This window comes from Dermacentor andersoni, chromosome 5, assembly GCF_023375885.2.
Source record: "Dermacentor andersoni chromosome 5, qqDerAnde1_hic_scaffold, whole genome shotgun sequence".
Taxonomy (NCBI): Eukaryota; Metazoa; Arthropoda; class Arachnida; order Ixodida; family Ixodidae; genus Dermacentor; species Dermacentor andersoni.
In genome coordinates this window covers 98,009,079-98,022,992 of record NC_092818.1, presented here as the reverse complement: position 1 = coordinate 98,022,992, position 13,914 = coordinate 98,009,079, and the positions used below count along the sequence as shown (strand labels likewise).

Sequence of the window (13,914 nt, the reverse complement as noted above, 5' to 3'; positions counted from 1 at the left end):
GAGATTTACCTAGAAAATACCGTTTGCGTTGAATGGGAAGGGATGAGGCGCGAGGAGAAAGTTCATATCAACAAGGGACTGAGGCAGGGTTGCCCTTTATCCCCGCTGCTGTTTATGATGTACATGGTGAGGATGGAGAGGGCGCTAGAAGGAAGTAATATCGGGTTTAATCTCTCATACAAACAGGCGGGTACAGTAGTAGAGCAGCAACTCCCAGGTTTATTTTATGCGGACGACTTTGTGTTGCTAGCTAACAAGCAAAGTGATTTGCAACGTCTGGCTAATATCTGTGGACAGGAAGGCAACAATTTAGATTTGAAATTTAGTGTTAGAAAATCAGGTGTTATGGTATTCAATGAAAACAGTGAACAGACAGTGGAGATACAGGGCCTAGAAATACCTCGGGTAACAGAATATAAATACCTTAGTATATAAATAAACGAAGGCAATAGATATATGAAAACACAGGAAGAAAGCATAACAGTAAAGGGGAAGAGAAATTCTGCCATAATGAAGCACAGAGTGCTATGGGGATACAATAGATACGAGGTCCTCCGAGGTATGTGGAAAGGTGTAATAGTTCCAGGACTTACTTTTGGAAATGCGGTTGTTTACTTTAAATCAGGGGTGCAATCAGGAATCGATGGAAACCAAAGGTCAGTGGGTCGCCTCGCATTGGGCGCTCGCGGGAAGACGACATATGAAGCCGCGCAGGCTGATATGGGCTGGACTAGCTTTGAAGTGAGGGAAGCTTGCGGTAAAGTTGAGTATGAGAACGGCTGAGGAATATGAAAGAAAGTGAATGGGCTGGGAGAGTGTTCAGGTATCTGTACAGGAAAAACATTGATTCACAATGGAGGAAAAGAACTAGGAAGCTTACCAGCAAGTATGCGGCCTGTAGGGTGGGCAACACAGCAACAAAGAAGGTCAAGCGAAAAGTCAGAGAGGCAGAAATAATCTCATGGGTGGCGGCAATGGAAAAGAAACTTGCCATGAGTAACTACTTAAGAGGAAAAAACGAAATCAGGAAACAAACCATTTATGATAACTCAAAGGGAAGCTCGTTACTTTTCGAAGCGAGATCGGGATGCCTTAGAACACGCACCTATAAAGCGAGATATTAGAAGGAAGAAGAATCATGTGCTTGCTGCGGTAAAGCTAGGGAAACGATGCAGCATGTTTTATTAGAGTGTGAAGACGCCTACCCAGCGGTGGATTTAGGCACCACTGACCTCCTTGAAGCCCTTGGGTTCAGCGGGAGCAGTGGTAAAGCAAACATGTCCGCAATAGACATTACTAAGAGGCGATTGGAGGATTGGTAGAAGAAAAGTAGGGAAACGACAAAAGACGGAGACGTACAAAAGCACAGTACGCAATAGGGGATCAGAAAATTTGGGCTTGATAGTTCATAGCGTTATTATTTTTTTTTTTGCATTGTTTAACCTAGGTAGGACATAAGGCAGTATAATAGCCAGAGCTTGGTAGCGTAACCCACTGCCCCGTTCCAAAGGGGACGCTCATAACATCCATCCATCCATCCATCCATCCATCCATCCATCCATCCATCCATCCATCGTCTGGGAGGTTTTTCGGCAGCGGCTTCTGTGAATCGCGCCCATGCGTCACCCACGAGCTGGTCCCACGCGTTGCCTCACGTGATCTCCAGATTAGCGAAGCAGTGGCGCCACACTTCGCTCCTTTTTCGATGTGCCGCACAAGACAGTTTGTCCGCGCCAGCCGATACGTCGTGAAATGAAAACACGTATAGAGCTGCGCTCAAGTTTAGCATTAGGGATTATTGTAAACATCGGTGAATTTTTTCTCCCGTTATTCTAAATATCTTAATTCTTCCCTCTCGATGCAGAAACGTACAGGCGCCGACAAGAGTGGTATACTCCATGCAACGGGAGACGGAGCTGCGGCGTCGCTCGGCATTTTGGCGAGCTGAAGCATGAAACATTGACACGAGTCAAGCGACATGTCTGCCGATAATAAAGGGCACCCATTGGCTGTCTTGATCCCAGATGCTGCCTGTAGATGGCGTCGCGATGCAGTTTGCCGTTGCTCCAGCTCCCGCTTCTTTGCTATGGAAGCCTTGTGAGATATTGAAAGATATTCTGTGTTATCGTAGTCTATGCCAGTGAATCTTCATAGTGTTATATGCCGTTATTGTCCCCAACGTTCACGTTGTAACTGGGCACCAGGAATGCTTGTAAAAGGGTTACGTGTCTAGCAAAGGTGTTTTCTGTCTATCTGTTTTGTAATCGAAAACGGTATGCGAATGGGCTTTTTTTAACTCCGAAATGTTTTATGCAGGACGTACGTCCGCAATCATCATCAGACGAATCCGTGAGATGGTGATACTTCGCCGATTTGTGCCTACTTAATGGTCAGGGAAGAAGTCGTAGAAATGCTACAAAAGCTTGCCCTAGTAAAAGAATTGAGCTGTTGATTTTGTACATTTGTAGCAGTTGTGATACTTACGTATCATGTTTTCTGTCACTGCGAAATTGGGGAGAAAAATGGCCAGTTACCTGACCCTATTAGGGAAGCAAGGATGGTTGTACTTGGAAGTGTCTTGCGGTCAAAGTATCGTTTTAAAGGCGCAAACCATGTACAGGGTGTTTCACTTAACTTGGGCCAAACTTTAATAATATGCAAATGCTACGTAGCAGGAGGGAACTAAGGTAGTTTGCTGTCGCTTGGAGGTACTCAGATGTTTTGCATTCCGCCTAATTAGGTAGTCCTAATTAATTATTAAACTTCTCAATTATTATAAGTAGATTAAAAGTGTCAACGAGGGAATTGTAGAGAAGCATGAAAAACTCCCAATGTAGTTTTCTGTTGCTCAATACGTGCTACGTAAAAGTGTTTTTCTGAACGTGAAAGATGCCCGCGAATACAAGCCAAATTGCCGCGCGACTGGCCGCTCGAGGCACTTTGCGTGCATTCGCGGGCATCTTTCACGAGCTGAAAAACACTTATGCAGCATGCATTGAGCATCATAAAGTTGTATTGGGAGTTTCTCAAGTTGCTTTACAATTTTCTCATTGACACTTTTCATCGAATTAAATAATGAAGAATTTCATTAATAATTATGGCTAATATTTTAATTAGGCGGAACGCAAAAATAATCTGAGTATCTCAAAGTGACCCACACAACATTACGTTGGTTCGATCCAGCTACGTAGCATTTGCATATTTTCAACGTTTGGCCGAAGATAAGTGACACACCCTGTATGCCCCATGAAGTGGAAGATCCGACGTCCGTCCGGTGTGCGGCGTTAATGTCAGATGGTGCCAAAACCCACGTGACCAAGTGATGACATCACGTTTCCGGTGCTATACCTGCTGCTGCTCGCACTGCAATATCCCACGGTGAAGTCAATGAAGGTGAATTCAAGTGCATTAGGGTGTACTAGGGTTGATACAAATTAAGGTTAGCTTTATTGACCTGTTTTAAGGTGGATGAAAATGAGTTAAGGTCGGTTAAGGTGACTTAAGGTCGTTAAGAAATAGAGCAAGGTCGATTAAAGTAAAGTACTGATTTAAGGTGATAACTCGAAGAGGCCCAAGTGCTTTCGCATTCAAATCACGTAAAGCTACTTAATTGGCTGTCAGCTTTTTCTGCCTACATAACGGTTAGGAAAGCAGGCATATAAACATTAAAACGATCTGCTTTCTTTAAAATATTGTGCACTTGATGACAATTAGTTCTTGTCATGAGGGTATATACATACCATTTCTTTTATCATTGAAGTAATGCCATAGAAAACGTGGCCGCCAGCTGGTAGTAAAGGTGGGAGTTCTTGGAGGTGCCTCGGTGCTAACGTGTCAAATTCGGTCGGTGTCTACAGGCGACGACATTGATGGCGCGTTGCTCGTGAGCTTGATATTACATTTGTTGGTTGCACTTCTTTTTCCTGGCGCTTTCTTTTTAGGAGGTAATCCACGACAACCGTCACCGTCAGGTGGCGACAGCGGTTCACACCGTTTTCGCACGTCTGCTTACTTTCAAACATGTCTATGGGCGCTGGCGCGTGACGTCGCCGTAGTTCTCATGACGCAGTTACGCCACACGCGCACTCTCAGTCGCGTCGGGTATATGACGCCTGGCAGACTTCGTGGCGCTGTTTACACTGGGTAGCGGCGCAGGTTTCGTGTGCTTGATTGATTCGATTGATTGACTTTCCTTCTTTCTTTTGCAGCACCAAGTTTGCACACACTGAGGAGACCCATAACCATAGCCTAGTTTGTATCCAAGGAGGACGAGAATCAAACTTTTATTGAAACCAGCAGTTTAGTTGGCTAGGCCTACCATGTGGGGACGTCGAAGTTTTGCGTCTTCGTCGCCTCGCAGACTTGTTGGATAGCCCAGAATTGGTCGTCGAGGTGAGAGCTGAGCAGAGTGGTGTGCCTTCCCGACGAGAGGGTCACAGTATTATTTGTCGGATATTAGAGTTTACATTCCCAGAGCATGTGAGGAAGCGAAGCTGCCCGAGTCTTACCGATCTTACAAGTGTTACTAGGTTAGATGTCTGGGTAGATCCTGTGGTAACGTGTTAGTGAGGGGTACGTGTTTGTCTGCAGCAGGCGAAGGGTGGTTGCCTGTTAATTCAAACAAAATTTAAACAAACAGTCATCAAATATCCACTCAACAGCTCATCAACATTCTAACATACAATTTTGAACAAATATAAAGTTGCGTATAGAATATACAAAAGGATCTTCAGAAGGAAGAAGAGAAAAAGGAAAATAATAGGCATTCAATAACACCAATGAGATGCACATCCCTTAAATCTTTGATTAACGTCAGAGACTTGTTAATTGCATTATATGGTATTCTTTTAGAGCTTTCGTGTTATAAAGAATTCTTAAAAGGGTATGAATGCAAGCAAGCTGGTAGGAATCCATCGGTGAAAAGAAAAAAAAAACAGCGCGATATAAATAGGGACAAGGGAGGAACACAGGACAGCGCGTGTCCTGTTTTCCTCCACTGTCCGTGCGTATTACGCTCTGTTTTTTCACCGATGGAAACAGGTTCTTATGCGAGAGGAATCAACCGAATGTTTAGCTTTCCTTCGTTTTTCTCAGTATGGTATTATTGCTTATATTTCTGATGTTGTTAAGTACGCTATGCTTAACGCCTAATGCGAATGAATAGTATTAGCAATTGGGCGTTCATTGCTTTCTCTGCACAAACCATTTCCTCAATATCTCCTAAGGCTAAACATGGGTAAAAAAGAACGTTACAAATATATGCTGCAAAGGAATTTGAAAGCACTAATAAATACCAATGTAAGCTTTTGAGACTAACGAAAGAAATCTTATCAGTAACCTAAGTACCTTATATATAGGCAAAGTAGTCTTCTTTTTAGTTCAGTAAACATACCGTACGCAAAGTATATTCAGGTACAGTATTTATAACAAGCAGAAAAAAAATAAAAGCATCGCACGGAATTTGTAAGTACAAATAAATTGTAGTTGCACTCTGCAACCTTTCGCTGTTGACGAGTCGTCCTAATCCGCTAGAATTAGCTGCAATCGTAATCCTCGAAGAATGCCCTATCTTTCTTTTTTTGGTATCATAATTTTAGCACTAACGTATAGGGATCCATACTTGATCTGCGTATGAAAAACAAGTAATAGGAAAGCGCGCTTACCGTCACTTGCAGGGTCCAGGATTTCGCAACGTGTTCAATATTTCTTTAACGCTGCTTCCCCAGCGAATGCGACATGGTCAAACATAACCCGTTCCCATTCAAAGAGGCAGAATGTGCAGAAAATTGTCAAAACACGCCATTGTGTAACAATCGTCAATGCACCTGTGATGCGCCGAGAGTTAACGTTTGACCTTCATTTTCATCGCTTACTATATCTTAATTTTTATAACTTATAAAACCATAACAGTCATGCAACAGAACGCATACATGAATAGAAGGCCTGACGCCTGTTTACTTGCCTTGACGCTTTTTTTTATGTACGTAACAATCCTGCGCGTTTAATCTTATGAATGGGACCTCCACCTTAAAGAGAATATATATTTCCCTAAACAGAATGGCTGCGCCGGTGTATTCACTGATTTAAGATGCTGGTGCAGGGAAACGCTGGCTGTGCATTCGATGGCGACGTTTACTGGGAGCAATTTTTCTTCGTATCCGCCAAGTCTGATGTGCGATCGCAAGCAGAGCTCCCTAGAATTTCTGTTCTCAAGTGAATATGAGATGCACGTGCACTCCAGCCAGCCATGACGTAAGTGCTGAAGGAAAAGCAAGATATATAATTTTATAAATATAGCGTTTAGTGATTTATCCTCACTGCTTTGATAAAAGAAGCGCCCAGCTCCCTGGAGATTTTCAGGATGTTTATTGTTGCAATGCGTTTTTGCTGGGGATTTCAGACGCAAACGCGCGTGAACACATTAAGGCAGACACACGATACTATATACAGCGTGGAATTCTGAACGAGCTTGTCGGAAATTGTTTTGAACGTCTTGAAAAAGCTGCTTATGCGCGTGACGAAGAAAATATACCGTTCTTCAAAGCGAGATTCAGTGTAGTTTACCTAGAAACATGTGTTGATTCCGTTGAGAAGATTGTGTCGGAAACGAAGAGGTATTATCTGCTTTAGAATAGATCAGCATTCGCGATGAACGAAAAGGCCAGACTACATATGTGTTCGTATACGTGTTTACGCCTAGACATGTTTAACAAAAAAGTTTGCTCGTACTAAATGCGCATTCGACGTGAGGTGCAGGTTTTCCCGAGATAACGCATAAGAATAATGAGACGTAATAATTAAGGATGCTAATATACGTGACAGTGTTATTTGGGACGAAAAAGAAAACGAATAGTATTAATCAGCTGTGTACTTTGGGAACCTATTCGGCAAAGATGCCATTGCATGAGCTAGTCTTATGAAAGTGATAATCAATTACAAATACGTTCGTTCTTCTGGATAATGATCACGAAAAAAAGCAACAGATCCAGAAAATGTTTCGCAAGGAAATTGCCACGCATGGAAGGTAAAATATTCTTGGCGCAGCTGTGAGCCGTTCCCCTATCACTGCGAACAGCTTGTTCTAATCTTGGCTTGTCAGACATTCCTGCAATGCTTGCAATAGTGCTGTGCCCGCAAATGCGCCGTTTGAAGATAACTACTGGTAGTAAGCACAATTGAAGCACTCTTGTTTTACTGCCTTCCCACAGAACGCAATCGCGAAATAGATGAGTTGTCGCAAGCAGCGTTCCTTCTTGCGTAGGCTGACGGGGCTTCTTAATTTTTCTATTACACGCATTTGTCTGAACTCTGCAAACTCGACACCATAACACGACGCGCACGTGCATTAAACCACGGCAGGTGATAGGAAAATATGTGCCCTCGTGTGTTCTGTATGCCCGCCCTTACATTATGCCAGGAATGCCAAGAATCTCCAACTAGATATCGTTACCGTGTATGGTAATCAGGCTTGCGAACATAGTCTGACCTTATCGCTCGTATATTCGTTCCTTCTGCACCATTTGACGCCTAAAAGATGTAACATCGCTCGTATGTTTTTATATTTTGCAAAGAAGGACAAGGAGCAAAATAAAAGCAGAGATGTCCAAGCTACTTACTCGCCCTTATAGTGTGGATCACGTGCAAAAACAAAATGCCAATCTACAAAACTTTTTGTGAGAAACGGAATTGAGCAACTCATTATGACATGTTTGGTAAATGGAAGGAGACGCTCAGGTGTAGCTATTGCATTGTCAGGCTTGTCAAGCTAACCCATCCTAACTTGTAGTAACATCATCACCACCACTACCAAATCAAGAGGTTGCTGCAAGGAGTTTGCAGTTGTTGAGGCGTTGTGAACACGCTGGATCAATGAGTATACTGAATTTTGCTCCACTATTGTTAGTGTGCAGTGGATTTGGCTTTAACCAGCGCTGTTACACTGTACATAACTGCACCTATGTCAGAAAAATTTTAGTTGTCCCTCTCCGTGCGTAATCTGCGCGCGTTTTGTACCATACGTGAATGTCACTTGTTCCTAGTATGGTCAGTATCACTGTCTTATGGAACTGCACGTTCTCCCGGAAAATGTACCTTGGTAACAGCATGGATCATATGTGAAAACTTATCTCATCACGCTGAACCTTTGTACATTTAAGTTGACTTCTTGCCAGTTGTGACTATCGAGTTACGTCTTGCGTTTTCATGAACAAGAACGATGAGCTTACCGCTACTTATCGGCACATTTGACTCAATTCGCCGTCCGACTTCACACGGAGCCACGACACCGATTTAACGCCGGCAGCGCATTCTGCCCCCATCTGTACGCGGCAGCCACGGTAGCGAATCAAACTTGCGACCTTGTGTTCAGAAGTGCAGTGCCATATGTGGCACTAAGCCACAGCCGCGAATGATGATACACCCAGTGTAACCCAATCAAGAAAGCTAGTCTCGCAAGAGATGTGGGGAAATAACAAATAATACCGTGGCTACTAAAATGGAAGAGGATCAGCAATCCTCCGCGGCAGACGCTCGTTCAATAAAAGGACTCGACTGCCATTGCAGTCGAGTCCTTTTAAACTTCTTTTAAACAGTCACAGTTTTAAAATAAAACTGACTGTTTGTCGTCGCCTGACCTTCCACTTCAATAATATAAAGTTTGCTATAATGATGCTTCGCTAGTTGTTGACGTTAAGCGCTCTTCGCGTAAGAACTGTGTTGAGAATAGCAGCAGCCTTGGCTTTTGAGCGTGCACGTAGAAACACCGTTCCTTAAATATATTCAGCAGTGCGTGAAAGTAAACCTTACAAATTAGGAATCTGTCGCAGCAATATTCAGTACGGATAGAAAATTGAAGACGGCGCCGAAACCGAAGCGGTACGAAAACTCTCTAACAAGATCTCTACTTACCCGAGCGTTCGTTATCCTGCCTCCATCGCCCTTAACCGGGGACGAATGGCTCCATTGCTGGGAAAAGTCACAGGAGCTCGCCCTCGATGGAAAAATAAAATAAAATAAAGGAAAAGAAAAAAGAGAAAGACGAGAAATAAAAGAAAAAGAAGGCTCTCGCATTGGTCCTCTCTTGCTCATCACCATGTCCTCAGTATGTATTGGCTACTGCTGAAACAATAGCAGTTGACGTCATTAGATCATTTGGGCCGCAAGAAGGAGGTACGAGAAGCAAGAAAAAGAAATCACGTACGAATGAAATGAAACTTCATCCTTCTAGATGTATCTGACCTAATCTCGCTTAACGCTGGCCCTTGATGGTGGAATTTATCCGATTAAAAATTAAATCAACTACAGTCTCTCCATCAGCCTCTTAGACATGTTAAACCCACTATACACCCTGTTCTCTCACCGAAAGATGACATGTTATGGTCGATATACTTCAAAATGTTTAAGAATTTCTTGTTGCTATGACTTGAACAGAAATATTACATGTCTTCCTTCCATGCATATGTTTAAAAATTTAAAGCAGACATTTATTAATCATGTTTTGTTATATAATTTGACATTGCTCGCCCTGTTCACCGATTCCAATGTTGCCACAGTATTTGTAGAATTATTTTTAGCTTGGAATGTTTAAACAGTGTTGTTTGGTCTCATAAGATGGTTATATGTGTTCGGTCATTCAACATAAATTGAAACAGACTTCCTAACTTTCATAGCTTAAACGGCCGCAGCCACATATTGTTGCAGGGCTCTCTCTACCTTATATATGTACATAAATATCGACATTTAACGTCTAGTTAACCTCCCTGCCTTTCCTCTTTTCTATTTCTCTCTCTCTCTCTCTCTCTCTCCCTCTCTCTGGTAACGTGCGATCTTTTGGTATAGGAGAACACAGTAACAAGTGCATTCATTAACATTACACATGTAGTTGATTCAAATTTGCATTGAATATGCTCCATTATTAGCGTGTGAGGGATTATACGGGATGGCGTCACATGTAGACATTTATTTTGGTGAACGCTTCAGATAGGTCGGCTGAGTTTGCAACAGATGTAGAGGGCGGCAAGTGACTGATCACTTTAGCTCCTGTTCAATTTTTACATCCTAGGGTTCTTATGATTCAAGGTGTTTCAATAGCCTTTAACATGTGACTTGATGTAAGTATCGGTACTTGCTGTGTAAATCAGCTTTGGGACCAACTTTTGTCTTCTGTTTTCGTGGCGAGTTCACTCGGCTGTCTGGGCCGACTCGGAGCCCCAGTACAGACGTATTCGTTCTTACAGTCCACTTCGGGAGTTTATAATGCCGTGTGCCTTAAAAGGCGTGATAAAGGTTGTCTATATGCTGCATTTGGGATCATTCCTGACATAATAAATGCCTCCTATTTATCATACTTAAAGAGAAGAAATGAGCGCTACAAAGACGCGGACTAAAAGAAGAACATGTAAGAGGGATAGGCGCTAAACGTGGGTAGCGCCTGTCCTGTAAGACGGACAGGCGCTACCCACGTTTAGCGCCTATCCCTCTTACATGTTCTTCTTTTAGTCCGCGTCTTTGTAGCGCTCATTTCTTTTCTTCAAGTATGGTAAGCCAACTCGCCCACATCAAGCTTCTGCTGCTCTTATTTAAATAATCTGATAATATCGCCATGGTACCCGGCTTGCCATGTACTCGAAGATATACGCCACTTAATGAGCGCTTGCAGAATATTTACGTTTGAAAGAACAGCCCCTGATGTGTGCACATATTATTCATCAGCGGCTGTCATCCATCGAGCTATGACAAATACTGATCCTGTGAGATGGCGCGGCGTGTGCGTCATCTGCGAGCAAACCACGTTTAACCGTCCCTACACAGACACTCCTCTCAATGCGAAATCTTAGTTTATGTGTTGAAAACGTGAAACGCTCTGTATGTTGCATACCTGTAACGCGCATAGGGCAAAATATTCAATTTTTCAGTATACCTGTCTGTAATCATAGCCTAGGCATGCTACTAGGCAAACCTTTCTGAAATTCATTATATAGACCCTCCTCTGTCTTACTGTGAGCGCGTGGACATTTTTTTTTTATCATCCATCCTCACTGTAGTGCGGCTGCCGCACTTTGTTATGGTGCCCGTTACCACGTGATCAGCAGTTGAATTTAACTTTATTTATTATTTTAGCATTGAGCGCATAAAAGACAAAAGGACAGTTTAGACAGACGTAGGCGTAAAGGGAAGCTGTTCCTGTGTGCTTTGTGTGCTAAAAGGTAGAAATGAATACCAACACCCCTCAGGCTTACGTTACTTCAAATAGAATTTAACATTCATAGACCGTAGCGCCACTTTTCGGTCACTGCGATTATCCCGAATGGAGCTTCACGGTGGGTGTCATTTTGCCCTGTTTATCTCAAAAGAGCATCAATATTAATTCCAATGCATTTGAAAGGAAAATGAACTAAGTGCGGATAGTAAAATTTTCATGGTACGCCGTTTCAATGAGGATGCAGCCAGCTCTTTAAATTCAGTCAGAATAATATCACCAGGAACATAGTCTATCTTTCTCTCTGCTAAAGCGAAAGATAAGACACGACAAAGAAAAGAAACCTTAAGTTGTCTCAGCGCACAAAATTCTCTCGACGTCAACCTCGTAGGCGTATTATCTGTTTTAGCAGAAATTTGGCGTGGTGCGATTATTTTTGTCCTCTAAATGACCGTGCGATAGTTAAGTTGATACTTGTATGTGTTTTGTTTTGTATGTACCATTTGTTTCTTTCGTTCCGGTTCACGTTTCTCGCTTCGTCGGACGCACCGCGCTCTTTCTGTTTTATTTCCTGCAGCTTCTTCCGCATCACGTCGTCGTCTGCGGTCTACTTCCGGAAGATAAGAGACGAAAATCGGCAGCCCTACCGTGGTCTGCAAGGCAACAAACGAAGGCGATGCTCGTTTCCGGTTTTGTTCCCTTGCGAACACCACATATGAGACAGCGTGTTTGCTTACGATACTTTGGACTGAGCCTGGCTGTGAAAGCTCCATCGCCGAAGCTTTCATGGTTGCGCTGATATTGGCTAAGCGAAAGCTTTTATAGAACTCGTGTATTCCCATCTCAACATTAGTTTTTTTTTTTCTGTGCAGCGACAAGAACTCTCAATTGCGCGCAATTTCACGTTTCCTGCCCGGTATCGATATGTTTGCAAAGCAATCGGTTATTTTCATTCTTTAGTTTCCAAGTTTGTTGAGATAGCAGTAAAGAGAAATTTTCTTGGTAGGAAAACTATGGTCAATGCGATGGCCTGACTTCTGAAAATTGAGCCAGTGATATTTCTTTTTAATTGGTGCCTGCGCGTTAGCGGAAACATGCAAATTTTATGAGGTACAGTGACAAAAGCAAACAAATTAGGCTTTGTCGTGGCCAACTGCAGTAATTTCTCTTAATAACCTACGATACTGAGGGCAGCATAATGTGTAATCATTGAGAACAATAAAACAACATAATTACAACGTCCTATGTGATTTTTCATGTACGGCAGGTTGCGAATCGCGGCCGTATTAAACTCCGCTTACTTGATGCACATCGGCCATTTGCCGAGCCGTGGGGTCCATAAGAATCGGAGGCTGTTCACCGTAGAGCTATCAACTAGCTCGAACGTCTCTTTGAAATCGCTAACATAAATGACGAATAATAAATGCGCGCATCCTGTGTAATTATGTGTCTTCTATTCTCGTGTCTTCGTGAAACTTTCTAGCGCATCCTTTCACGGAAGTTTTCCACCTTTGTGTCGCAATACTCCTTCTTGTTTCTGTATTAGGTGGTGCGAGGATTTCTTTATCTTCTTTGTTAATCATATTGTACTAGTAATTACCAAATTAGAAAGAAGCAGCAATCGGGAGGATTCGTCAACTGAGCCTCCTCTTTCTTATTTTCTATAAAAAATGGAAACTGTTTAATAGAAAAAACAAAACATTGGCTTCGGCAAAAGAAACTGTAGAAACAGTGCAGGGGGAACCACAAGCGAAAGTTCAAAGTGCTATCTAATGGGATCTTGGTCGGGATGTATGACGACTCGGATCATGCAATGCAATCAAAGGAGGCCTAGAGGGAAAATAAAATGCTCTCACCGATCGCTCCCTTTAATTAACTATGCCCACAGAGACCGCTTGTGGACAAGGGAGACAAACACCATTGATCAGCGTATTCAAGCGACGCATTGTATTTAGATATCTTTAAAGCAGTGAAAAATGAACAAACTCTTCACGGTAAATACAGCAAAGTCGAACGTTCATGGTCTGTGTATACCTAGGGTATTCCGCCCATACAGTACAATTTTGAAACGATTGCCAGGTAACGAAGCTAGATAAAGAGAAAATTAAAAATATAAGAGGAGACGACATGCATTTTCCGCACAAGTGCAGTACAACACAGCCCAACCGAGTGCATCTCGAGTCGCTGCACGCAACGGGAGGTCCCCGTGGAGACAAGACTGCGAAATCGAATGGAACCGCGCTCATTTTTATTCACTTGATGTGCTGTCTAAAAAGCAAAAGTATGGAAAACGGTTGCCATGGTCACGGACGTGTTCCCAATATCGGACTGGCTGAGCCGTCACGCCTAGAGAGGGCCTCAAGATGCGAGGCCGATCGCCAGGCAAGCAAAAGAAAGAACACGAAAACCCGACGTAAGAAAGCGCGCGCGATGACCGAGAGAACCAACCTCTGGGCGCTTCTAAGAGCAACTCGTCTATTCGCGATTTGCACTACCGACGAGATCGGCTCTTGTAACATGCCACCCAACGCTGGTATGCGGCTAGCAGGTACCCGTTGCATACTACGTTGTAGACGCTCTCTGTCACATAACTTTCTTTTTTACTTTGCATCGCCTATATTTATTTGCCGATTGTTTTTTTTTTCTTATTGTCAGTTGGGTAAGCATCGGGATTGCATTGGAAAAACTTTAATAAAAGTCCTGCTGGACGCACGTCA

At 43.0% G+C, this 13,914-nt stretch overlaps 1 protein-coding gene across 1 annotated transcript in view; it reads left to right on the top strand.

Moving 5' to 3' along the window:
- Positions 1-12,435, top strand: part of LOC129385038 (uncharacterized) — a 57,166-nt gene extending 44,731 nt beyond the window's left edge. Inside the window, exon 3 of the mRNA XM_055070868.2 lies at positions 11,775-12,435. Coding sequence (XP_054926843.2) covers positions 11,775-11,821 — 47 coding nt within the window. The 3' untranslated portion in view covers positions 11,822-12,435. The remainder of the gene's footprint in view (positions 1-11,774) is intronic.
- The last annotated feature ends 1,479 nt before the right edge of the window (positions 12,436-13,914 follow it).